The sequence below is a fragment of the Brachyhypopomus gauderio genome, chromosome 11 (assembly GCF_052324685.1).
Source record: "Brachyhypopomus gauderio isolate BG-103 chromosome 11, BGAUD_0.2, whole genome shotgun sequence".
In the NCBI taxonomy this organism is placed as follows: domain Eukaryota; kingdom Metazoa; phylum Chordata; class Actinopteri; order Gymnotiformes; family Hypopomidae; genus Brachyhypopomus; species Brachyhypopomus gauderio.
Genome location: NC_135221.1, coordinates 10,422,524 through 10,450,052, shown reverse-complemented (window position 1 = coordinate 10,450,052; position 27,529 = coordinate 10,422,524). Strand labels below are relative to the sequence as shown.

The window sequence follows — 27,529 nt, the reverse complement described above, 5'->3', positions numbered from 1 at the left end:
ATGCCCACAAGCAATGACAGGTTGCTAAATTACCAGAGTCCCTTCCTGGCCCTAAGGCTAGCACTGACTGACGGGGGGACATGGCAGCCTTGGAGGAGGGTGTGTGGAGAGGGACATAAATCAATGGGTGTGTGGGGGTGTGGAGGGTGGGGGTGGGGGCTGTGATAGGGAAGGAGTCCACTGCGGAATGATTATACTGGATTACCAGGCCCTTTTTCTGCCCCCTCCCAGGTAAGATAAGGAATAGCAACAACTTCACAGAGGTGTTTATTTCAGCTACATATTCATGGTTTCAATTATCTGTGGAAGTAAACAGATTGCAACGGTACATTTGCATATTTCCTGCAAAGTAAACAAACTGTGTTGTGTGTTACTGAAAGGTGTAAAATAACCAGATAAAAAAATTAATGTAACGTAATTACTACAAACCAGATGGTTCTTCCATATTTAAGATCAGTGTTGAACTCTCTCCTATACGTTCATTCTAAATGGCATTTGTGATGGAACTGAATGTATAAAATTCTCCCAGAAATACCTTTTTTTTTCAAGATGTCTAAAGCGATATCTCAGTTTGAGAGAAGTATAAATTTCAATGTGCCTTAAATGGTAACATTTAGAAGGGTACATCACATTCTTTGGGTCTAGGATGAAACTCTTGATACATGCCCTGTCTGGACAACTGGCTGTCAGCTCTGTCCTAGAGTAGTAGCATTTCACACGGGTGTGTTAATGTAGACTACAGTCTGATCTTGGAGCACTATGTGCAGTTCTTGATGCATCCGTTTCAAAATGTAAGCCCCCTGAATGGATTCTTGGTTTTTTTTTTTTGTTATGTGATGCACCATTCCATCACAGGAGTGATTCTGAAGGAAACTTGAAGCTTTTGTGAGACCTGGGGTAGCAGTGCAGTGTTTTCCTCTATAGCCAGAAGCCGGTTGTGGTTTTAGTGCCTTCATGATGTACACCAAAGAAACAGGCCAAATGTAAGAGACTGTTGCTACTCTCAGAGCACCTTGCTTCTCTAAAGAACTTCTGGAACTACTACCCCCTAAGACTGAAAAACCTAAATAGCCCCAAATTAATGCTTGGAACAACTGCTGTGACTTTAAGAAGTTTTGCTTCCCCTAATGTGTCACTATTATAAGACTCATGTATCGTTTATCCTAATTATCAACTGATGAGGTGCATTACAAACAAAATGAAAATGCTGTCATCCGTTTAGGCTGCTGACACTGACAACGTCTGCAGCTGCTGGCAGTAACATATACTGCCCTTTTTTTCAAGATTAACAAAGCTTCAATGCATCAATGGTTATTGCTTCATTTATTAGATAATCAATTAAAAGGCAATTGCATACATGCTAGTGGTCAAATACCTAGAAATTGTCATCTAAGTGTATATATTGTATATGACCTGTCGATTCTGAGCAAGACCTGGAGATTAGAAATTCAGTACCTGATAGAGTAATGTTACTGCATCTACTATAGACTACTGCATCACTATAGACTATATGTTTAGAGAGACCCAAGAGAGAATAAAAAAATACAAAAGTACTGAAATTGTATTGACTGTGGTTTTTAAACCATTGGGAAAATGTTTATGTGTACTTACCAGTTTTAATCTAATTAAAAGCTGTGATATCCAACCCAAACATTACTCCAGATCTGTGTTAACTAAGCCAAACATTACTCCAGATCTGTGTTAACTAAGCCAAACATTACCCCAGATCTGTGTTATCCAACCCAAACATTACTCCAGATCTGTTATCCAACCCGAACATTACTCCAGATCTGTGTTATCCAACCAAAACATTACTCCAGATCTGTGTTATCCAACCAAAACATTACTCCAGATCTGTACCCAAACATTACCCCAGATTTGTTATCCAACCCGAACATTACTCCAGATGTGTGTGTATAACATGCTGAGCTGTTCTCACCCCAGGTAAATACTTATAGGCTCTAATAATGTTTCAGTGCCAGTTCTGAGCTGACAGCACCTACATTACAGAGATTCTTTATTTTCCACATGCAGCTCCAACACACATCACAGGCAACTCTTTCTGTCAAAATGTTTTGGGCTGAAGATTTGATTTAATTGTATTCATAACTAGTGTATCTTAGCACAATTACATCAATGCATTGCTCACATCTCTAGCAGAACTCATTCATGTGTGGAAACTCATTTTGCTCTGGTATTGGTTCTAGACCATCTGAAATGGGGGGGGGGGGGTGTCTGGGGCCTGTGGTTATATTAGAGGTGCTGTGTTCACAAAAGTGAGAAAACTCACTCCTCATTTAGGTAGTCCTAAAGGTGGCTGTTGTCACAGGGGCACTTGTTATTTATAAAACCAAGCCAGCTAGCTAAAATACAACAACAAGATCTGTAGGGAACTTCCAGAGTGACATCCAAAACGCTTTATCCACAGGAATGCCAGGTTTTATAGCAGATCAGTTCCTCAGACCAGCCTACAGTGGATATTTTATGAACTGTAGTTCATAAAATCAGGCTGAAAAGTGGAGTAATTAGAACTATGCATCTTAAACTAAACCACACTTGGTAATTAACAGTAACAATTGAGAACAGGTCAATCTGATGCCAGACGTCACCTGGGTAATGCTTAGGTGACAGGTGATTTTTTTTTTCAGGTGATATTTTCATCTCTTACTCAAGACATACACACAAAAAAACCATTGACATTGACAGATAAAGTGAAATGCCTGGATCAACATTATTAGTCGCAGGCGTTCTTATTAAAATGCTGACTGTAGGTAAGTGGTTTAAATTGCTCTCTTAATTACAGTCAGTCTCTCAGAAGAACGGGATGGAGAGAGTGGTCTACAAACACACATACAAACATCTACAGGTACTATTAGAAGCCATTTAACCCAAGAAAGTGCACATTGCTAGCTGCTGCCTTACATATGTTAATGGGATACTGCTCCAGGTGCATTAATCACTAAGCTTGGTTATTCCTGGATGAATAAAAAGGAAGTACCTTTCTTGTGAGTACCATCCGATTTGGAGCCTTGTGGGTCTAATGAAAAAAAGATCAAGATTAAACACATAATACTCTAACAGCAATAATGTTATGTCGTTATCTTCTCCTCGGAAACAAACAAAAAAACAAACAAACACAAAGGAAACCATAAGAAGCATTGCTCTAGTTTATAGCTAGCTTATTCGCCAACACTTTGGGCTATGATGTGTATGGCAGGGGAAGGCTGGGGTGAACATACTAAAGGCAAGAGCAGGTTGGAAGGATGCACTTATCTGTCCAGAGGGTCCACGGGCAGGATAGGAGATGATGCATTGAAATGAAAGGGGGCAGGGGTGGGCCGGGGTGCAACGCACATCTCATTACAGGAGGCAAAGATGGCTTAGCAAAATGCACTAAAAGATGCAATGTGCTACTGAGAAGGGAAAATGCAAAGACTACATGTCAAACTGGCTTCACTTCATTTCAGAGGGTTTTTTTTTCCTTCTTTCATTTTTCTTCTCTGGTAAATTGAAATGCAATTTCCGTAATCCCTTCCTTAAGGCTCCTTTACTGCCCACCGATAGTATCTGCTCCAGCCAGATTGCAGGGCCGTGCCATTCAAAGGAATGGCAGCATACTCTGAGATCCAAAAAGCATTGAGAGTGAATCCCCTGTACATCCCAAAGGCTTGCTGCACTTCATCAGAATGTGTTGCCTGTAAATCGCAGCACTTTCCCTTACTTATTTTAAAGTGGACACCAATACAGACTGCAGGGCATTGTTTGCCATCTAGTCAGGAAGATGAATATCTTGAAAAAAAATAAAAATTGCCTTTACTGTGAGATTGCTCTATGATTGTGTGACATGATTGTATTTTTTTATTATTAAGAATCACTAATTACTGTGGAATACACAGATCACACAAATGTTTAAGAAACAATATTTACGTTGAAAATATTTATTTTCCTAACTGCCAAGTATAAGAGTGTATGTCAGCTATTATAATAACATATGGTGAGTATCCTTTTCAGACACATATTCATAGGCACTGGGTTTGTTTTTTTTGCTCCAAAAGGTATCATGCATCTGCAAGGCAAAGCAATCATTATCTGCCTGGTGAGGAATGCAAATGTGCCTGGATGAAAGATTCTTGTTGACTGCAATAATCCATCTGTGTTACTTGCAAGGGAACTCACTTGTAAAATGAACTCCAATTACTTGGCATAAACATGAAGTGCTGCAGACAGGTATCTTAAGCTCTGTAATGGGAAGCATTTTTCCTGCTATCATACCTCATGACCACCAGAGTCCCCAGAGGCCGCCTAACCCTGTACATCCAAAGAGGCTTATCCTTTGACAGGAGGATCTATACGAACTATTTAAGCCTCTGTACCTCTGACCCTGCTTTGAGTGTGCTTTGTTAAAGCTGCATATTAAATAACAGGCAATTATTAAACATAAATCTCCTCGCCTATGTCAATCGGAAGAAGTACAGACAGTACCTGGCTGCCCAATGAACAATACTGCAAAATTCTGGCATTTACAGTATTGATACTGCAGTAGACTGCAATATACAATCTGCCCCTAACAACTCGTGATTAATTTGATTGTGTGCTGCAAGTATCCTGAGTAATCTCAGACAGATGAGTATTTTGTGCCTGTGTTGATGAACAGCATTCACAAAACAAAAACATAATTTAGGTAAAAATAATGCAGGTTAATCTTTAATCATGAAACTCCAATGGTTCTTTGTTTCAACATACCACAATATATTTTGTATATCACAACTGCAGTATGATGCTGTTCTATAACAGCATAGTTTGGACCATGTCACACATCGCTCTTAAAGCATCATTTCTATTTCTATAGAATTTTGTTCATGTTGAAATCGTTAATCAAGTGTAATTTTTAAATTATTTTAATTTTCAAATATGGCAGTATTTATACCCTAAGTGAATGATCTTTATCATTAAACCCTGAAATAGAAACAGTACTCAGTACTGACAGAAAATTTGGATAATACTATTGCCAAAAAGGAGTGATTTTATTTATATATAAAAATCTCATTTTAAAACATTTTCTAATGATGACATTATTTTGCAAGCAAGACAAGGATAAACACATCCTTAAAAAACTTCATACAACTCTAAAAGTAAACCCAATTAAAACTATATACATAATATAACAATATATGTGTCTAACAGATTCACTTCCATTTAAGATTCTTATATACCCTTTTGAATTAACTGGATTTCAACATGATTGGTTATTAAAATGTGATTTGGTCTTCTTCTAGGTTTTAATAATAAATAACGAGAATTTCAGATTTTACAAACAACACAACATTTAACTATATATTTATTGAATGACATGGTTTAATCTATCAAGGTCTTTGATGGAAAAAAGGACCTTCTAGAACAAAAGAAACAGGAGGAAAGTGGTTGAAACCAATAAGACATAAACATTTGTAAAACCTGACCTCCATGAGCTCACGGTGACGTGGAAAAAACAACGCCCGTCACAACAGTAATCTGTCTAGGGCAGAGTTTCCTATAAAGGCTTGTGCGTGTGCATGTTCCTGCAGTAGAACCCTCAAAGAATAAACATCCTTTGGATGAAAGTTCTCCAAAAGTCACTGTTGCCCATGTGAAGTCTGCTAAAGGCGATGTATAAACCCCACATCATTACGGAAGCAATGTTCTGTGGCCAGATGAGACCAATGCTGAACCTTGTGGTAAGTGTAAACATCATTATATTTGGAAAGATTTCAAATAAAGAGAAAAATCAAAACCTAATTCTGTATTAAGGTTTGCCGCCTCACGATCAGGATTCTTATAACCAGTGAGGGACCAACGAATTCCAGACTGTAACAAGAAATGCAGCAGAATGTTCTATAGTGTTGTTTATTTGAGATTCAAAACAGGCAGGGCCATGCGGCATAATAAAAACACAGGTATAAATCAGCCACAGGACTTTTAGAACAGCCAGGTCCTGAGTGCAGTCCTACTGAAGTCCTGCCACGTGATCTGATGCAAACCTTTCAAGCACCTTTCAATTCCAGTATTAAACATACACTGAAATATTTTGTGTAGTGGAACATGGAGTTGCCATTTTTAATGGTCACATGCTTTTTCCATCAATTATCTTGATTTTTAACCATTTGTTTAATAAAAATTGAACACTTTTTGGTAATGGTAAATATTGTAAATAAGAGGTCATCTTGATTTAACATTATTTTCAAATATTGAGGAATTTTAAATGCCATACATCCATGCAGAAATCCAGGTAATTCTGCAGGGTTCATAAACATTTGTCTCATGAATGTTTATATGTATACTGAGAAATGAATCAAACATTGACAGATATGTTGGGATATTTCCATGGTAAGTTGTAATTTGGCACCCTTCAGTAAGCACAGCTAAATTGCAGTTTGTACACTTGAGAAGTATCCGTTATCAAATGAAATTTCCATGGTAGATGGTGTCTGCAGTCCTGAGGGACTTGAAGCAATCTGAATGAGGCGAGTTAAAATGTGTATAAAATGTTAAAATCAAATCTCTGCTACTCCTGGATGGCTGTTTTATAAAGCTGTGTATTCCATAGCCTGGTGTGCTTTTGCAGTGGTATGGCTGTTTTATGAAGCTGTGTATTCCACAGCCTGGTGTGCTTTTGCAGTGGTATGGCTGTTTTATGAAGCTGTGTATTCCACAGCCTGGTGTGCTTTTGCAGGTGTGCTCTGCCTTTGCCTAACCAGAGCATTTCTGCTCCTACCATGTGACAGCCAGTGCCACACTGGGACTACAGTTCAATGCATTTCCTAATACTGTGTGAGATATGTGGGCAAGATTGCATTATTTAGCAGGAGAGATTCCAACACAGCATCACAGCACCTCTTAGGAAGGTTCCCTTTCTTCTTTTCAGACTACTGCAGCCCAAGAGTCGCTTTCAGCATTCTTACAAGCCACATGACACATCTGCCCAGTGAGCACTGTCCCACAGTGTAAAACTACACAGTAGACAGAATTTTATGTGCACTCAGTATATTTCCTAACCTAGCAAGAAAAAAATAGGTTGACTATCGACAGTTGTATGTGGATACTGCACACTCATTAAAAATCCCCCTCAATCCAATTAAAAGCCTATTAGCAATTGCGGACAGCACCAAAAATACAATATCAAGCTTCACCAGTGAATTGTATATCATCTCTACCAGGTAAGACATGAATGAGAAGGAAATGTCGAGAGGTAACGCAGACATCCAGAACATCCAGTAAACAAAACAAAGCAATCAGTAAATATACCGCAGCAGACTGTATATTTACAAATGTAAATATATATTTACAAATGTAACCTGTCTTAAGGGACCAATTCAGAAGCAGAGTGACAGTCATTATAAAGCGTTACACTGATCATCACTGTAATGGATCACGGCAGCTTGGTTGAAAATCTGGAAGGGGACGGGGGCAGCCGGGTCAGGAGAGGACGGCCGGGGCGAAAGCAGCCCATGGTAGTGATATCTGGCTGGGATGTGCTAATATCTGTCGACCCCGTGGCTCCCCACAGCGACTGACGTGGAGGGACAAGGTTAATGGGGAGAGCGGAGCCACAGCTGCAGCTCTGAAGCGTCGGTTGGAGATTACTCCCCACCCCTCCGCCGCCTTGCAGGCTGTCTCGGTTGGAGATTACTCCCCACCCCTCCGCCGCCTTGCAGGCTGTCTCGGTTGGAGATTACTCCCCACCCCTCCGCCGCCTTGCAGGCTGTCTCGGTTGGAGATTACTCCCCACCCCTCCGCCGCCTTGCAGGCTGTCTCGGTTGGAGATTACTCCCCGCCCCTCCGCCGCCTTGCAGGCTGTCTCGGTTGGAGATTACTCCCCGCCCCTCCGCCGCCTTGCAGGCTGTCTCGGTTGGAGATTACTCCCCGCCCATTCGCCGGCCTTGCAGGCTGTCCCGCTCCGCAGTTCATTTCGTGCCCTCCACTAGCACCTGACGCTATGCCAGAAAGAGCCCTCTTAACATAAATGAAGACACAAATAAATCATATTCTTGATCTTAATTAAATTTTTTAAAAATATCTCAAATTAGTCTTATTAACCTTTTTTTTCTTTTTGAGAAGGTACCATAAATTTTTTATGTAGAGCGAGGGAACCTTCTAACTTGGTCATCATCACTACATAGGCTGTCCCAAACATGCCTGTTTCAATTGCAGTCCTGCTAAATCATTGGAGTAGATTTCCCCACAGTGACTCCCAGTCATGATCAGTGTAATTTTCCATCATGCTGGCACATTCGTAGCGTCAGGCATTTTGAACTTATCCCACTTCCTTATTTGAACCACCATATTAGCAGGAGAGGCAGCAGTATGCAGAGGTCTGGCCCTTCACACAGCGAGCTAGGAACAAATGTCTTTTCACGGTTGTTTAGGAGCAACCTTTGCTCAGACTGCCTTGAGCTGAGGTCACTCCCGTGTGCTAAGTATGAGGTAGTGTGGTGGGCCCCTCACTGTATCAATCTCATGGCATTGCTCTAAGACAGTGGAGCGAAAGGCAGGAATGTGGGAGATTCCTCCTCGGTGTGCACATATGCCGTGGACCTAACAGTCAAGAGAAACCAGTGAATTTCATAATGACCATGTGACCGCAGGCTGCCTGCTAGATCTCTCAAACCAAGTAAATTCCATTGTTTTCTAAGGTCACACTGAGAAGCCAGGAATAATTATTTTTCTTTCTTTCCAATTTTAATCTAATAATTTCACAATGAAAACTGAAAAAAAATATTATTGAATTATTGCAGTGAATTAATAGTCCAGCTTATGCTTATGCCCACGATGGATTTGCTGTTTTAAAAATATGTAAAACTGGGAGGTCAGCTGAGGTGAGAAAACGATTATCCAACTTGGTAGACAGTATTCACGAATCACAGCGCAGCACAAAGAAAAAAAGTCAGAATGCATTCACCAAACCCCAGCAGCACTCGTTCCCAACACAGCAGAACATTTCTGCATACAGCACATAAAAAGCGAAGTTAAGATGCACGCCATCACAGGAACAGGGAGGGCTTTTGCTGTCCGAGCATTCAAGCAGGTTTCATAATCGGAACAAACATTCTTCTGATATTAAGCACTTATTTAGCACCTACCTGTGCTGTCACAGGAAAAATCATGCATTTGTGATTTTCACTCAATAAATGCGTGTTTAAGCATACAAAGGCCTTTAAAAAGCTTGCAACATATGCAATTCAAAAAACTTCCAACCCCTTTTATATTAATATACCATAATTCTTTTTATTTTTTTCTGATTCTTATTTTTATTATTGTTATCACAAATAAAACCTAAAATCAATAAATTTCACCAATGAGTAATTGGTTCATCACCTCTATCTGTGTATTTACAGTCCCTGTTCTGTCATTTACCTGAGCTCAGCATAGGGATTTAGGGAGATATTTTAGTATTTCCCTTCCAGGTTTATCTTATCTTCCTTATTTCAAGTGCATTTTGGTATTTTCCTGTTTCTACACTGTCTAATGACTCTTAGATTTTCATGTTAAATATGTACATGTTCATGTTGATATTGTCTGTCTCTGAACTGACACATTTTGTGGTTATAAATCTGATTATTGAAATGCCCTAAAACTTACTTACCACCCATATCTTTTCATACTTATTATTGTTATCATTATTATAATTATAATTATTATTATTACTATGCTGCTGCTGTTGTGCAACATTTGGCACATATTTATATAGCCAATTATTCATATACACAACTCAATGTTTATAATGCAGGTACATTTATTAAACAACAATATTTTGCGAAATTATATATATTAAATTTTTACATTTTTGTATATTTAATTTAGTAGATTTATGTAATAAATAAGGAAACCTCTGACATGTATCTTTCAGTACCTGTAGTTTGAGAGTGAGGCCATTTCTAACACTGTCAGGATACATTTTAGACCACACACTGAATCAAAGTCAAGTAGCAGCACAGACATTCCCTCAGGATACTGACACAAGGTTATGGGCCTCATACAGGAATGTAGCCAGACAAGGAACAGCCTCTTTAAGTATTAAGCAAAGGGATCATTTCCAAAAACAGCAAAGAAATGAAAATCTGATTTCAGATGCTAATGCCACGTCATGCTTGGCTGCACTCAGATATGAACATAGCTTTCTGTTCTGTTCACATGCAAATGTCATGTTCAAGTAATTCTTGGGGACTGTGATTCAAACTTGAACAGGCACTGCAGAAATCTGATTTTAAGATGGAAAACGACTTTTTTTTTCTAGAGTAACGTAGTCAAGCTTGAGTATTTTGGTAGATGGTGGAGACATTTTGGATCAATTGTACAATTGATCACTTGCTTCTGCGGCTTTTTCTTGACCAGTGATCAATGGCTGAAATACACTTACTTCAATATGTAATTTGGACCAAATCCCCATGTCTTAAAGGCACATTTCCAAGCATTTCCATCTATTCAATCCCTTTTATGCAGACACTGCTTGGCTACATTCCTGTGTTATCCCGTGGTCTCTTGGTGGCTACACCTACCTTTGAAATTAGGTCTGATCCTTGCATCGTAACCAGACACTTTCCCCATGAGTTTGTCCAAGAACTCGGAAGGCGGCATTGGGGAAGCAGCTTTACGGGCTGCAGCCTGCTGAGATGCTGCCAGGCTGAAGAGTAAGACAGAGACAGACAGCAAGACAGGTGCATTATAGAATTATTTCACGAGCTCTATGTCACCGCGTGCGTTTCTTGACCCTGTGCAGAAGGCGAGAACTAAGCAAAGGCTACGACTGAAACCCTGACACACCACATGATCTCTGCCACATTTTGAAGGAATGGTTTGATGAAACATCTCATTTGCAGTGTTTCACTTTCTCGGAGTGGTGCGGATGAAGATGGTGTTTGGTGTTTTGCACTGGAGCTACGAGGCTAATGCAGTTAAATGTGCATAAATGCAGATGTGGGGAAAAATGTGGGAGGATATAGATTTATATAAACATTAATATTTTTTGGTGAGGTACACTTTTATTTCTTGTTAGCTACATTAGCTTTACAGCTCCAGTGCAAAAATAAAGAAGCAAACCTGGTGTACTGTTTTGATGTACATTGCTATAACTATATAAGTTTACTCTATACACATATAAATTTAACTAACAATCAGTAATTCCAAATTCCAAATACAATTGGATATATTCTGCTCCATAAATTGAAAACTGCATAAATTTGATTTTCACTTAAGTTTTTAAAAATTATTATTAATGCAAATAAGACACTTTTCTGTTAATCCAATATGACAAAATAACCCAACAAGATCTTTTCAGTTTGGGCCCAGTCATTCAGCACCTCATGTATATATGCACATATACTGTATATATATTTTTTCACAGATACAAAACACTAAAAAGGCTAAAATGAGCCTACCAGTGTAACCATCACCCGAGCAGAAAAAACAACATCAAAAACTGTCTCCCCAAGATCATCTCCTTCTGCTCCATCAGCTCAGTGTACATGACACTGGCCAGCCCCACAGTCACAGTCACCTGACCACTTTCCCCAGTTATTTTCCCATACATAACACCATAGAGTATGTTTTCTTTTGGGGTTTTTTTGGGGGGAAGTATGTTACTGTTAGACACAGGGTCAAATTTGGAAAACAGTGAGGCAATGTGGAGAATATATCTGTTTTAGATATAAGAATATGAATCTTTACCATCAAATCGATCACAAGAGTGCAAATCCTCTGGGGGGGGCAGTGTGTGGTGCACCAGTGTTCTCTCACTACTGAGTCCCACCTCTCACTCTCGGCCTCCAGCAGAGCTCGACAGCTGTCCTGTCTAAAGGTCACTACTCTTGTTCATACAGCTGCTGTTCAATGATGGACTTTCTCCCTAGTCAATTTTTCATGTTCAGTGCCTCTGTGCGCGCGCACACACACACACACACACACACACACACACATGCACACGCACACACACACACACACACACACACACACACTCACACTTGAATGCACATAGAATCCTGCAATAATCAGATAAGATTCTGCTGGAAACTAGTCAATGTCTGACCAAAGGGGACCCAATAATCATAACACAACCCATGGTATATTGATTGCACCTATATCCTTGAGATGTCACCTCTTCCCAGTTTCACACAACTCGTACTAAAGTGTTATACTTCTCTGACCACTAGGTTTCTAGCTCTTCTGGTGCTTTGTTCACCTTCTGCGTCATTTCAGTTGAGCTGACCTTTGACTCTGTCCGGTCTCAATGACCTAAGCAGCAGTCAGCCATTCTCTGTTCCACACAACATTAGGCGTACAACACATTTACGGGTGCAGTCATCTTCAGTGATTGTTCAATCTAGACATTTCTAGTCTCAACATGGGGATATGCAATAGTTAATAATATAAATATAACATCCAATGGAAATTATAAGACAGCAGAATGCCCAGTAAGAGAGTAGTACTATTTAATAGTAATTTATGTAGATGTTAACACATAATAAATTATAACACATTGTTAACACATTATAAATTATAAGTCTTTAAGTCACATTATAAATTATAAGTCTTTAAGTATTATTTAAATACTAATCCTATCCTAATAAAGTATGCTTGTTTAACAATTTATGTAGGTGTTAACATGTAATTGATACATTTAATAAATTATCAAATTTATTCAAATAGTCTAAGAAAATCTCCTACAATGAGCCAAACACCATCTATTAGTGTATTTGGCTAAAGGATTGCAAATTGAGGACATGGCTGTCCAACTGCGTAAAATACAACAACGAAAAAATAAAATAAAAATGATGCAATGAGTGTAACGTGCATCTTCTAAAGTGCTAAATCCATCTTCATTGTGCTGTACAATAAATCCAACAAGATTAGTTATGGACTTGCCTGATTATGATTGTAACTACTGAAGTCCCTTTTACATGACCTCATACTGCTAAAGTAATCTGTGTGACAGTGTGAAATCTGCTTCTTTTCAAGAGGTCTGGTTTGGTTTCATGCTATCCACTCACATACTGGTTCGTGTGATTCATGTTTAGTGTGCTGCTGAACCTTGTCTGGTGGTTTGAGGTTTTAAAGATCACAGCGCTGACGTTGTTCTGATTAAAGCGTGTTGGTCATGAAGTGGTGAATGTCTCAGAGCTGCTGATGACTCAGCAGGGGAAAAAGAGACGAGAGCCAGAAAAGAATATGTAAACGACCCAGAGACCTGTGAGCTTTAATGTGAAGCTCCGATCATTAGCCCTAAGTGTAGCTCATTATGTTCTTAGGCCCTCAGAAGAACGAAATCCTGGTCGATCTGATCCTTTCGTTTTGTAACACTCTAAAAATCAAAGCAATCTTTGGCTCCAATATTGTAGTTCCTGCAGCCACTCCATGTTCAAACCGAGCAGCCAGACTGCTGTTCAGGGGGTATGAGAAACCCAATTTAAAACCAAGCGTAAAACAAAATGTACGCAGGTTGACTGGATTCTTGCTGGGTCCAGTTTGAGATTCTGTACTGCATTCAGGCAAATTCTGAACTAATGTGAAGTGCCAGTCTCAATAAATACACAAGGGGTTCTCAGAATCCTAAAATTCAAGCTGATTTATTGCTTTCCTGATTGGAGTGCACAGCACTGCTGATTCACCTTCTTTCATTGGTAAGAGTGATAGTTTGTTGATAATAAGAGGATTAATTTGAAATAGAATCAGTCTTGGTCTGTGTGGTAATCAATAACATATTATAATGCTTCTAAACTTGCCCGAGGCCTGTTGTAACAGGAATAAATGAACATCCAATCGAAACAGGCATTTTATGTTTGTTTGTTTATTTCTTAGTCAAAACTTTTACATTTATATTTAAGTGACCATTCTTCATGTAGGAGTATCACAGATAATTCTCCACAGCCTTGGAATGCGGGGCAACTGGCTCTGACTGTGCTTGATTGTGCTGGCTAATTACCAGTGAAGGTCTCGTGATGTGATCAGACTAGACATATTGAAGCACATTATTAATAAACATCACTAGATAGAGGGAACGATGCATTTTTTCCCTATTGCTTTCAGCCTTTACAAATGAGCCTGAAAGACACATTTTATGACACAGTGTCAAACACATGCAGTGAGGCAATCTGGCTACGGCCCAGCATTCTCAAGGCCGCCCCAAGGGCACCAAGAGTTTCCTATAAATTAGCTCAAAGATAATGCTTTTATAGCACATAGGAACGGAGAGTCTGAAATGGTACATGGCATGTCCAATGCAACTTCGCTTGTTTATTTGTATGTTTTGTAGCGTAAAAATACATAAATGCAGACGACGTCAGCGGTTCGAATACTTTTATGCCTAATTTTCATGCGTGAAAGAGAAGCATCCCAATCGGTCCCCTCTGCCTAACTTCCATTAAACACTCCTTATACTCCTATGGCTCTGCTCATCGTCTCTGAGACAGGACCGTGTCTAATATGTGTGAGCAGTGCAGTGAGTGCTTTTAAATTAGCATTCCAACATTCCAAACCCATGTGGGTAGTTGCACATAGAATGCAGAGAATATCATATATGGATGTTTTAATCCAAATTAGGATTGTAATTGAAGTCAAGTACATAATCATTATTTTATTTTTTGTGATCAAGGGGCTCCACTGTAAAATTCATTCTAGATTCAATTACAACCAGAGACTCATATATGTGGGTGTGTAAGTGGATATACAGACTTATATTCCTGTGTAAAAGCATGTATGATAAAGAACCAAGGAAGGGATAGTGAGTGAAAAATAAGCAATATCTCAGGAGTCTATCTCGTATAAATGGAACAGAATATGGCCTCAAGTTTGTAAATAGCAAATACTGAATACTGAAGTGCATAAATACATCCAACCAGGACTAGATTTACCATGTCTACATCCAAAACAAACATGAGCTCCATAAGATCATTTCCATAACATCCAGTGATTCTTTATCAACACATTATCAACATCTTACATTATATTCCATATACAGAAAGAAATAAACAAAAGGTCACAGATCTATATTTATATCTCATGTGTGTCTGCGTATGCCTGTGATGTACAGATTAATTTGTCTAATATGAAGTCGATATTTCTTATAGAAGCTTATTTCACGGTGTGTCTAAGTCTAAGTCTAACATGCCTTTGTGTCTCTTTTATGCACTAGCTGTATTTCAGTATTGGTCAAGCCTCTTTGCTTTCACTGACATCCCTCTTGTGAAACAGAAGGCACCCTCTCATATGGCAACCCAGGCATGAACAATTAGAAAGGAGCAATTCATAGGAAAATATCATGTGTGTGTACAATTTGTATTCATTGGTGGTACTGGCATTGATGGGGTAATCAATGTTTGGTAATAAGTCTGCATGTTGAATGAGGTCTTTGGAGCAGGTTGGGACTGGGAAAGAGATATCAATTAAGAGAACTTGCAAAGTTCAGCAGCACATGCTGAATCTGCAATATCCTGATCCTGGTTCATGAACTAATGGTGCATGCAGAATACAAAATAATTACTGCAGGCCACCAGGATATAGGAATAATACTTTCCTTAGAAAGTATTTCTAAATGTATGGTATACTGCATTATGACAATGTATAGGAATAATAAAATAAATAATGAATGATCATTTGTTATTCATTTTAAGAACACGCTGAACTAAAGGTTTTTTATAAATATTTATAAAACTCTTTCATATGTCTTTTTCTCATGGGATGAAGTTCACACTGAACAAATTGCTAGACATTTTGTGCAGCAAACAGTCAAGTCTCTGAATGTTTGTTGGGTTGTTTTTTTTTCTGATTGATATAAATGTCCAAATGAAATTGTGATTAAGCACTGTAGAGATCAAAGATCAATCCTTCTGAGAATATATTTCCTTCAGAGAAAACATGCTGCTATGGTTATTTAGAACCAATTACAGGATTAATGGCTTAAAACCTGTGACAAATACTCCAGCTCCACGGCTGTCTGTCTTTGCTGATGAGGTACATATCTAGACTGCACACGGATCGTGTACAAAGCCATTACCCTGCAATACAGAGTGTTAGACAGAATATCCTCCAATCATGCCTGTTGATAATTTTCCATTTATGCACCTGAAAGTGTCGCTCAATGACCACTAGTGTTCGCTGTTAGCCCGACTGAATGTGATCTAAATGCAGTCGCTGTCTTCATGCAACTGCAGAAATGTGAAAGAATTATAGGCTACTACAAATATGTTACAAATAGTCAACATAAGTTTACGTATAAAACCATCATTAGCATGAGTCTGCAGACTGGCGTACGACACCAAAAGCTTAGCCTGAAATTGTTTCATTCAAGAACTCAGTTTCTGTGGAGAGACCGCCCAATGCAAGATGAAACAATAGCCTAAACTGCGACTATAAAGTAAATCGTTTTAGAATTCAACAACTGATATACATACCTGAAAAACACTATAGTTTCCCACAAATAAATCCCGAGTGCGTTTAATCTGCACATTTTGGCAGATCCGTGAGCTTACGGCACGGTAATTAGAATTCCTTATGTGATTTCAGACTTCCGAGGTGATTACTCCTTTTTTTTTTTTTGCTTGTTTCGGAGACCAGATCCAAGGGTAAGCCAAAATATTTTCAAGACCATAGAGACGAAGTGATCATTTTCCCGACAGTGGTTATTGATTTGTACACCATGAGGGTTAAGTTCACGTTTTAGTACCACGGACAGAGACACGAGCAGCGTACGGAATCGCACCCAGGTTAGAGTGCTGCTTAACGGAGACGGAGCCGTAACTCCATCAAACACATTTCAGATGTTCACTCTGGGAAATCCATAGCACGTTTTGCGATCTTCTTGCATAGCTAATTCATACATGCTCTTTCAGAAGTACATCTGGCAAAGTGGATGTTCGTAGTTTGAATGTCCGGTTTAAAACAAATTAAACTAACAACCTCCTCAGAACGGCAGAATCCCAAAGAAGTCATATGAAATATATACATACGTGACTGTTTTTTTCCTTCACATATTCGATGACATGCATTCCAGTAAAAAATGTGATCCTTTCAAGCCACACGTAGTCGTAGGAAGCCCGCCGGTGCTGACTGATGTGCTTCTGCAGGTAGTCTTTTTTCCTACGTAGTTGTTTCCCAAGGGTGAATTGTTACTGCTGCATGAAGCTACTTCCATTGTCTGGTTGACTTAAGAGGCACGACTCATTTTCGATTACATATTTTCTTTAGAATCCCAGTGATGAATGCAAAACAGTAGAAATTGCGATGCTTAGAGCTTCTTCCATAGCTCATAAGCCCGCGGAACCGCTGCCAACCTCACTGTATTTCTTGCTGCAGTCATTTACTAAACTCAAAAAGCACCTCACCTTTCAACACACGCCCACATACCGCTATCATTGGTCTGAATGGGGCTGGAGAAAAATGCCTGGTCTTCGGATTGGAGATGGTCATTGTCATTTGTTGGGTTTTCGTGCACTGTCTGTGAGCGGATTGCTGCAGCTTTCAGAAATATACTTTTAAACCGTATCGCTGTGACATTTTATTTGATAGAAAAGAAATGAAAAGGACATTAAGATGGACCTCGCTCTACAGGTAATAACGCCAGTTGCCACAGGCCCACACGTATGTTATTTTTTTCTTCCATGCACGTCTAATAACATGGACTCAAACTAAAGACTGTGAAATGTTAATGAAAATCTAAAATCAACGCCTTTCGACATCAGTGAAAGATCAACGTGGGCACATGTTAAGGGAACAATCGATTTATTTGCTCCTGTAGGGGAAAAGGCATAGTTCGGATACAAGGCACGACTTTCAAACCACCTGTATTTTATCAGTCGATCTGTAACGCATCCAACGAGGCTCTCCGCGGTTCTCGGGGACCTGATCATTGAAACGTGACGCTGTTTCTCACACAGAACAATGGATCTAGACCGTTGTGGTGTGGAACACTAACCCGAGATTACTCGATAAGGTTCGGTAAGGTCAAAAGTGTTAACGGACTGATAAAATTACCTTGAATCAATGGACGTTCTTATTTATTTGCTTGTTTGTGTTTGTAAATGATGAGATCGTTAAAATAGCTCGTTTTCAGGGGGAGGGGGTAATTTTGAACCTTAGTTCCTATAGACGAGACAGCATAAATCATTTCTGTTTCCTATGCAGTCTCACCTGTGGCTCAGGTAATATTCAGTTTTGAGATTAAAGGTTTACTGTGACCAGCATTAACTTTAAACTTTTTTTAGCATGTCTCAAAAATTAAAACGTATTTCATATTTCACAGCTAGACAGTATTACAATTTTTGTCATATGTATGTAAAAAACAAACAAAAAAAAACCCCAAAGTATGTCAAGTCAAAATACCAGAGAAGATAATGTAGGTGGAAGGCTGTTTATCACAAATCATCGCATGGCAGGACAGAGCAATTCTCTCTGTTTCAAAAATGGGGGCAAAAACCATTCTCCTTTTCATCTTTGCTCAAGAATGGCGTTGGCATTGTAAGAACTATACAGGTCAGTAGAACATAGACAGGTTTAAATAAGAATGTGCCCACATAGACAAAAAAGCTGCTAGGTTTGGGTTAATTATCTGTTATTGTCTATCATTTACACTAAATTGAATGACCACAATTGGACTGTCAGTTCAGATTATTGATGATGGTGTTAATGTTCTGGAGCAGTGTAGACTGAGTTTATTTGATGTGGGTTTTTTTCTGGGTTTTACTTTAGTGTAGTAACAGGTCACTTGATATTAACAAGTACAGACACGCAATGACAAAATAATAGGATTGCAAAAAGACAGTAAAGGTTTTGCTTTCATTAATACACCTGCGCCACTGAACGCAATAAATAAAAATAAAACACTGGACAGCCAGGCAGTTGTGAATGTCAGCCACATGAGCTTTGCCTGCCTGGGCGTTATGAGATCTTTTCTCAGATGGTATCTGACTGGATATGGCTTTTTGTTACTGTTTGATTTGTTTTTTGTTTTTTTTATCTTCTTTTCTTATTAAACCCCAGTTTTGCTATGAGGAACCACCAGCAGTTCGTAAAAAAAAATCTGTTTGCCGTTAGAGAATAGAGAATGGGACTTTGAAACGCCCGTGTCAGGTGATGGGCTGTGTGTCTATCCTTTGAGATGTAGTGCACAGGGAAGGTCTTTTGAGAGATGGGCCTTTGGAAATTTCTGGTCTTTCAGGTTCTCTCGCCTAGACAGGTCCTCAGACACTGAAGTGAGTTTGTCCTTGAACCCTCGTTCAAGGGCAGATGTATCAAAAGGCCTCACTGTGTTTTTTTTTTATCACAATTTGAAACTCATTTGTTGGCCACAATTTATTGGTATTAGAATGCAAGAGAAAAAAATCCCTAAACAAATTCTTATGAACTTGCATGCAGTCACTTATAAAATGATGTTCCTCACATGAGAGGAATAGTACTAGTATTAAAATGGATGAAGAACATCTAGAAACATCTAGAATCAGAATCTCATAGAAGTCCTCTGGTGAAAGGGAACAGAGGACCTTCCGGTAAATTCTACCAAGAGCATCTTGCCTATATTAGCAGTCATGTACCCATGAGTACATTTGCGATAATTGGAGCTCTCTCTCTCTCCTCACTCCAGTATAAGACAGACAGGCAGCTAGCATTGATCATGACTAGGACTACATGCGTGGGAGTGAAGGCACCCTGGAAAGACAACTTTATCAGGTCACCCACAGCATCTCTGAGCAGCGTCTCGCTCTGTGTGGTCCTTTCTCTTTAGATCTCCATATTTGGTTTTAACCTACTCCCATCAGTGTCTCACCAGTTTGCAAGTCAGGGGTAATGGGGATGGCAGCCAATGATACAAGCTAGCTTGATCTTATTTGCATAATTCCTATTGTTATGAAACATTGTTCATTTATTAGTAGCATCTGTAGCAATATTTAACTTTTTTCAAGATTGCAAAGCTTGACAAAATGTTTTGTATTTGTTTGGGTATAGTATATCCACCTGTTTTTGAGTGGAATATCTAAATTCTCTGGATGAGGCAAGTTCAGAATGATGTCAGAAAATACATGTAGATCACACAGAGTGACGTATTTTAAAAAGCCAATATTAGAGTATGGCTTTCTCTAAAAAATCCTTTATAAACATTGTGAAACCTCTGTTAGGTTAACTCTTAAATTGAAAACAACTCCCAAAACATGTCCCACGTGTTGACTATTTTTTTTCAATATGTGAATGATGAGCAATACTTTCACTCTGACATGAGCCTTTAAAGAGTAGTAGGTAATACTCTTGATTAAATACTCTTATTAAAATGAAGACATGCAAACACCACCTAGTGTCAAATGAGAGAAGAAATGGCATTTGGATTCTTGTCAGATCTTGCATGCACCAGTGTCTTTGATCCATGACAATAAAAAGCTGGCATTTACTAAACTGAATGTGCATCTTAACTTATTGCAGAAAGGAATCACCTGTTATATAAGGATGGAGGTGGATACCAGCCTGGTTTATACATTCGAACAAGATCTCCTCAGACCAGTTCAAATTGCCCATGCAACATGCTTGGCATTGCCGCACATATTTGATTCATGTTCACATCACTTTGGGCTCCTTCCTCTCCACCTCGATCTTGAGTGATAGTACATCTGCCACAGGCAATCACATTAAAAGCCACACTTCCTCCTGGTCATACAAGAGGATCACATTTTTTGCAATCTCCTTAATTTAGCTATGCTGATAAATTGCAGCACTGTTCCTCAGTCGCCCGTATTGTTTTGCCTGCAGCTCGCGATGTCCTTGAGTGCAGTGTGTCATGCTACATTATGGTGTGTATGGAATTCTGAATAAGAATAACCAGACGAACAGTGGAACATGGGGAATACTAAAAAAGCACAGGCATGGAATGATGCATGGAATTACAAGCACTTCCATCTTCTCCGCCATCACTACAGTATGCTCAGGGATGAATGTCAAAGATTATATATATATTTATATACATATATATGCTGGAAAAAAGAAAAATGAGCAAAAAAATTGTGCTCCTATGGCACTGGAGTGATATATATATATATATATATATATATATATATATATATATATATATATATATATATATATATATATATATATATATATATCAGGGATATAGAGCATGATTCTGCTACAGCAGTCAATTATCAGTGTGGAATAATTAAAACTGGAAACTTTTAAAATGTGGAGTGGATTACTGTGAACATGGCAGGGGGTGGTACCAAAAAAAAAAAAAGCAGCAATAAAACAAAATCCGGCTGATCAGATAACAAAATATCATGGCTTAATTTGCAAATACAATGAAAGTTTTATGGTCCTGTTGCACAGGGCGGCTGCACTTTTATTCCTGCAAGCGAATGCAATAGCACCTCTTCCTCAGACAGAAGACGGCCTCTGATTTGAACTGCAGTATGGAGAAATCAGAGAATGAATAATGCAACAAACCAGTCTGCTTTTGTTATTGGTCTGGAAAGAATACAATTACATCTTCCTCAAGTTTTGAAGTTGTATAGCTTTCTCATGAAAACAACAAGGCCTCTTAAACTAAAACCTGTATTTGTAGTATGTTTTTTAGAAGTTGATGTAAAACTAGCTTGTGCATTGGCGACATCTTACAGTAAATGGTGGTCTGATTCAAATTTAAATACTTCAAATACTCTTAAGTTATTGCAAGACATTGAGTGAATTATGAGTACAGAAATAATTAATGAGACTGTGTGCTGTGTTTAAACATTGCATGATTCTTTCATTTACATCATCGATCAGTAGATGCTCCTGTGTTGACCTCTAGGAAAGAAAGAATTTGTTAGTACCGATACCTCCTCCACAGTTTAGGCCTGTGAGATAAAACTCCAAAGGGATACCCACATTTAAAAGGTCTACTGTGTTCTCATAGATGACTAGTCTGTTTATGTTTTAGTTAAATTAATCTTGGAACAAATTTGCATGATTAGAAGGCAATTTCCACACTTAGTAATCTTAGTACAAGTACTCTTGCAAAAACTGTAGGCCAAAAGGTTTTCTCTTTCTGTATGTATTTATGGGACTTTATGAGCTTGATATCAGAAACAGGATAAACAGGACTTTCTGCATTTAGTAGGTAAAACTTTCATAAAAAAACAAACGTCAAAGAATGTATCAGTTCGGAATTGCGATCAATGCTTAACCTTCTGTGTGAGTAGATCTTCTGCATGGGTCTATCTGATATGACAGAAGTAAAAGGCTAACGGGCAGGAATGAAAGGAGAGTGTCTCAGCCTTCAGGTGCCTCACACACAGTGAATAGAAATTCCGTCATTAAGTCTCTGTTGTCGTGATAATTGGCGTGGGTCAGTGGCAGTTGACATCTGCGTGTCCTGTTAAATGCTATCACACAAATCGGAGCAGCCCCAGAGAGATAGAGGCAGGGAGGGAGAGAGAGAGAAAGAAGAGATGGAGAGGGAGGGAGGAAGAGTGAGGGAGAGGGGGAGAGAGAAAGAAGAGAGGGAGGGTGGAAGAGAGAGGGAGAGGGGGAGAGAGAGGGAGGGATAGAAAGGGAGAGGAAGAGAGTGAGAGGGAGGGAGAAAGAAGAGGGAGAGGGAGGGAAAGAGAGGGAGGGAGAGTAAGAAGATACAGAGAGGGAGGGAGGGAGAGAGAGGGACAAAGAAGAGAGGGAAAGGGAGGGAGGGAGGGAGAGATGGAGAGGGAGGGAGAGAGAGAGAAAGAGTGGAAAAGAGAAAGAAGAGAGGGAGAGGGAGGGAGAGAAAGGAGAGCGAGACAGGGAGAAGCAAGCCAAAGATGGCCAGGGGCTGGGACGACGCTGTTGAATCGTTGACGCTGTTGTCCACCCTGCGGCGAGGGAATGTGCTCATTAGACGCCCCCGCTGTGCAGCCAGGGCTTCCATAACGTCGACTCGCTATGATTATTGCCACCCGTGTTACGGACGCCTCATGAAGACAAAACTGTATTGGAATTTCCAAAGACATCTGAGGTGGCGCTTGTGAAATGGCCCTTAGATGAGCAGCCACACACATTGAGCAGTTTGCATGTAGTATGTGCAGTGTTTGAGTGCTGACCAAGTTCAAGTTTCAAGTTTATTTGTCATTTGCACATCATGTCGGGACATAACATGCATTGAAATGCTTTGGGTGAGGCTCAGATAATAATAATTCTACAGCAGGGCAGCATCACATACAGTGGCAAAAACCATTATGATCATTATGCGTTTCAATATCATGTGTAGGTAAAACAATCAATGATGATGCCTTGCACTTATTACACGTCTGGAATCAAGATCTAAATATGCACACACACGTACGCATGCATATATCTTTCATTATTTATTTATTTATTTTCTCCTCCACTTTCATCTGTATTGTTCCATGTAGCATGTAGGCTGAAGCCCAGCTGCATTCCCAGAGGGGCTTATGAGCAGATGTAGCAGGCGGGAAGTCAGCACAACGCTGCCTTGGGCAAAAATGGAACCCGGAAAATCACACTGCACTTGATGAGTCATGAGGCAAACACTTCCACATACAACTGATTACATCTTGCTATGTATGGCCCCATGACCGACAGTTTTGAATCGAGTAGATCTTCACTGGGGGCTGCACTGCAAAATGTTTTTGTGTCTATAAACCTGCTCCCGACATAGTTCTAGTAGAAAGCACAAAATCATATGTTTTTTCAGCTTTATCATATATATGAGGACAAGTGATTGCATTATGTACAGATGTGGTATGTACATTCATTGTGTGATTACCTTCATTTTCCAATGGTCTGTTAATGTTCTCAGCTCTATCTGTACAGTATTTACAGGTTATAATTTGGTTTATAATCAATAAACGGCTTACAAAAGTTAAATATTTGGTTATAGTAAGTCAATAAATATTCATTGAGGGAAGTTGATTTCCTGAACTTTTTTTTTTTTTACATATTTTAGAATGTGCCATTCTACATAAGTCAGAATAAGTCTTATAATGAATCGATCTATTACAAAGTGATAAGTGATAGTACTGTGTCACCTTATGTTTTGGCCAAGTAAACTCACAGGCCCAGATTTAAGCTGCCATGTTCTGAAAGTGAGTGACGTTCATTCATATTTCCAAGTTCCCATCCCCAACACAGCCACAGATAACCACAGCTTGCAAGCCCATCTTCTGTGCTGATTATTGGAAAAAAGTTCATATTGTGTTTGATCAGTTCTCAGCCCTAAGATGCCATGAGAAGATTCATAGGTCCGTCGAGCTGTCATGTCTGGTCCCATTAGGTTGATCTTGTAGGATGCAGACTGGGGTCTCTCCACTAATTACAGTGAGTGCTTTGTTGTGCTTTCCACAGTGCACAGTTAGATGGTTTCTCAGTGGTCTTGACGTTCACATCGATAGTGGTTTGAGAATGATGGATCTTCGATGCCAGCAGTGCAGGCCACTTCTTGATTATAAATTCGACACGTCTCACGGTGCAAGACGTCCATGTGGAAAGTCAGGAACATGCGGTATGTGAGTGGAGAAGCCCAGAGTTACTTACATCCTTACAGTTCTAGCAGTCCAAAGCTGAATTACATCATTATTCTTCAAGGCCAACAGATAAAACTTAACAGTTGTCTTTAGAAATAACGAACCTTTAATTAGTGAGATGAGGTTCTCTTTGCTTCCTTTTCTTCACTTACAGGCCAAAGAAATTGTTGTGTCCTGAGCACAACAATGTGTTGCAAAAAGGAAATCTGAAATGTATGAATCCAGTGCTATGAAGTGAATGAATGGTTAGGTAAGGGAAAGGGGGTTGAGGGGAAAGGGGGGGTTTGGTTGCCTGTATTTTATGGTTTCATTTCGTCTAAGACAGGCTCCCTTTGCAGGTCTTATCCTACTTTTGATCATGATGCACTGTGATATATAGCAAGGCAAGATTAATGAAATTTACTCACCAGCTTTGCTGTGGGGCCTGTTAACAATATCAAGGACCCAGACTGATTTTATTTATTTTTTATCACCTTGGGCATCTATGCCCGGTTTGCAGCTAAGGCTAAACTGGCAAAAAAAGACACACAGGATTCTGTCATTTGTGAAGGATGCTAATATCGAGGTATGGTGTAAATACGTTTGCACAGTCATACAAACAATGTGTTCATGAACATATCCATCTTAATGTAAGACCTGTGCTGTAGCTTATAATGCAGATACAATAAACCCTATATTCTCAGGTCATGAGATACAGAGGACAAGGCATGTGTAATACATCATTTTTGAAACAACAATGCTAGAATAGATAATTCTCTACAAAGCAATGTCATATCAAGTAACATTATGCCATGCATTGCATCTTCTGTCATAGTTCTGTTAGCATAGTGCTGTCTATTCTACCAATATGACAGTTACAACTGTGATTAGATTATGTGATTATATACAAGGTCAAGAGCACCTTAACAGTGTTGTTATAACTCCATTCTTCATCAGATGTGTTCCTTAGGTGAGTAATGTATGTTAAAGCTCTGGATCTGTTGGGATTTCTTCAGACTAAACCATGCTGCGGCCTCTTGTGTACCCTCTCAGCTAATGCACTAATGATTATACATAGACGGCTCAGAGCTTTTAAGAACATTTGTGTGGTAATGATTCCACAGCAAGGATATTTGTCAAGACTACATTAGAGCATGTAGTCCACAGTAGCGACATGCTTTAGAAAACAAATTGGTATTTTAGGACAGTCATACATCGAGCCATGCAAATGTGACGCGTGGGTTTGTGCAAACACGAGGAAGACCTCTTTGTTAAATAATTGAGTTAATATGCAGAACTTTGGGATCGATTTGTTAGCATTCAGTCCATATTGTTAAACAGTAGCATACAGAGCAAATGTAAGGTAGCCTGGCATACTAGCAAGTAGTTTTGTGCCGTTTCATGTAACTGGAAATTATTAAACACTAAGTCTGGGTATCCATCCTACAGCCTGTATTTTCTCTAGTACTGCTTGTGGAACTGCTGTGAATTGTGAGACATTCTCTAACACTAATGTTGCCTCTTCTGACGTCACTGCGAATATCTTCTAAGGGAGCAGCTTCAGATGGGATGTAGCATGTGAAGAAATCAATACAAAAAAAGGAACATTCATCACGAGTTGCCCACAGCTAAGACTTTGAAGATACAGCACATACCAAATTTTACCAAGCTGCATCATTATATGTCTTTGCTCTAACAAGGTTAAAGGGATTCAAACTAAAAGGCTAGCGAAATGAAAGTAGGGTTAGAGGTCAAACAGAGCACAGGTCTTTGCCAGTATACCCTCAGGAGAAACATGCTCTGAAATGACAATGCATTTATGGGATAGTTTAATATTTTTCAAGGTACTGGATACTGTGGTCAGACAAGAAGTCCACAGAATAGTATACCAGTTGAGTAGAAGTAGCCTTTGGATATCTAACAGGCCATATTCCCTAGAGGTTAATAACTTGATTAGACAGACTGTGTTGGAACTAATTTGGGACTAAGTAACATGTTTTTTTTTCATTGATGTGGTGTAATCAGATCCATCGGTGCACATTTGTCATAATAGAGAAACCCCCTTTGCAACTAACAGCTTTTTAGTGAGCCATAAACAGGGAGTAAACTTCACAACATTTTCTCTGCATAGGATTATAAGGATTAGAGTCTGTGGGGACAAAGAAAAGCAAATATTCCTCCCCAGTCATTCCCAAAATTCAAGGACTTCAATTAATATGCAAATAAACCTGCAACAGTACAGAGCACAGTCATGCTGCAAAGGTATCGTGTCTAATAAAATCAAACATAAATGTGTAATTCCAATTGCAGTGGGAGTAACTTAAAATAATACTGAGTATCTGTATATGCATTGCAATGAACGCAGCTACATTTAAAAAAATAAGTACCAACAGTAAACATTATGGTCTGAATTTAGGTTGCATAGGATTTAGGCTACATAGGATTTTAATGTTTATTCACCACTGATATTACATATTAGTCCAAGACCAGGGTTAATCCATGTCCAGTAAACTGACCCAAACACTTGAAAGCTTGCTGACTTCTAGAGGACAAAGTAAAAGACTGTGTGGAGAACTGCTTGAAGTTAATCCATAAATCTGAAAAGGACTGCAGCTCTAAACAAAGAAAGGTTTCTGTCAAAAACAAGGAAGACACCACATGTCTCCAGCATTGAACTGAGTCTCCTAAATCAGAAGTTGTCCACTGTCCGTGCTCTGGCAGGTCAAAGCCCCATTTGGAAGTGGTAGATCAGGAGGTTAATCATGCATGCAGTATGGTCATCTTTGCAGGTGGCCCATGATTTTAGACATCTCAGTAGCACCATGAGACCACAGCCTACTGCTGGTGTAACCCTCCAAACACATGAGGACTATCCCAAGATTACAGGCAATATATATATGGCATAGAGGATGGGGAGGTCGCATAAGGTTACTGGCAACATTGAAAGCAAAGGGGGGGAAAAGCCACTTCCAGAAGCTTTTAATTTATTGTTGCACAGATTAAAAAAAGGAAACAAAGCAAATAAGACAGTTATCATTGAATATGCCTCA

At 39.3% G+C, this 27,529-nt stretch overlaps 1 protein-coding gene across 3 annotated transcripts in view; it reads right to left on the bottom strand.

Moving 5' to 3' along the window:
- Window positions 1–17,346, bottom strand: part of glra1 (glycine receptor, alpha 1) — a 34,815-nt gene extending 17,469 nt beyond the window's left edge. The window contains exons 1-3 of one of the 3 annotated variants that reach the window (XM_077021863.1): window positions 16,419–17,346; window positions 10,533–10,657; window positions 2,999–3,037 (exon numbers count right to left, since the gene is read on the bottom strand). In XM_077021863.1, the coding sequence (XP_076877978.1) occupies window positions 2,999–3,037; window positions 10,533–10,657; window positions 16,419–16,474 (220 nt within the window). In that variant the 5' untranslated portion in view covers window positions 16,475–17,346. The remainder of the gene's footprint in view (window positions 1–2,998; window positions 3,038–10,532; window positions 10,658–16,418) is intronic. The other 2 variants (XM_077021866.1, XM_077021864.1) reach the window with 2 other exon arrangements.
- Between the last annotated feature and the right edge of the window lie 10,183 nt (window positions 17,347–27,529).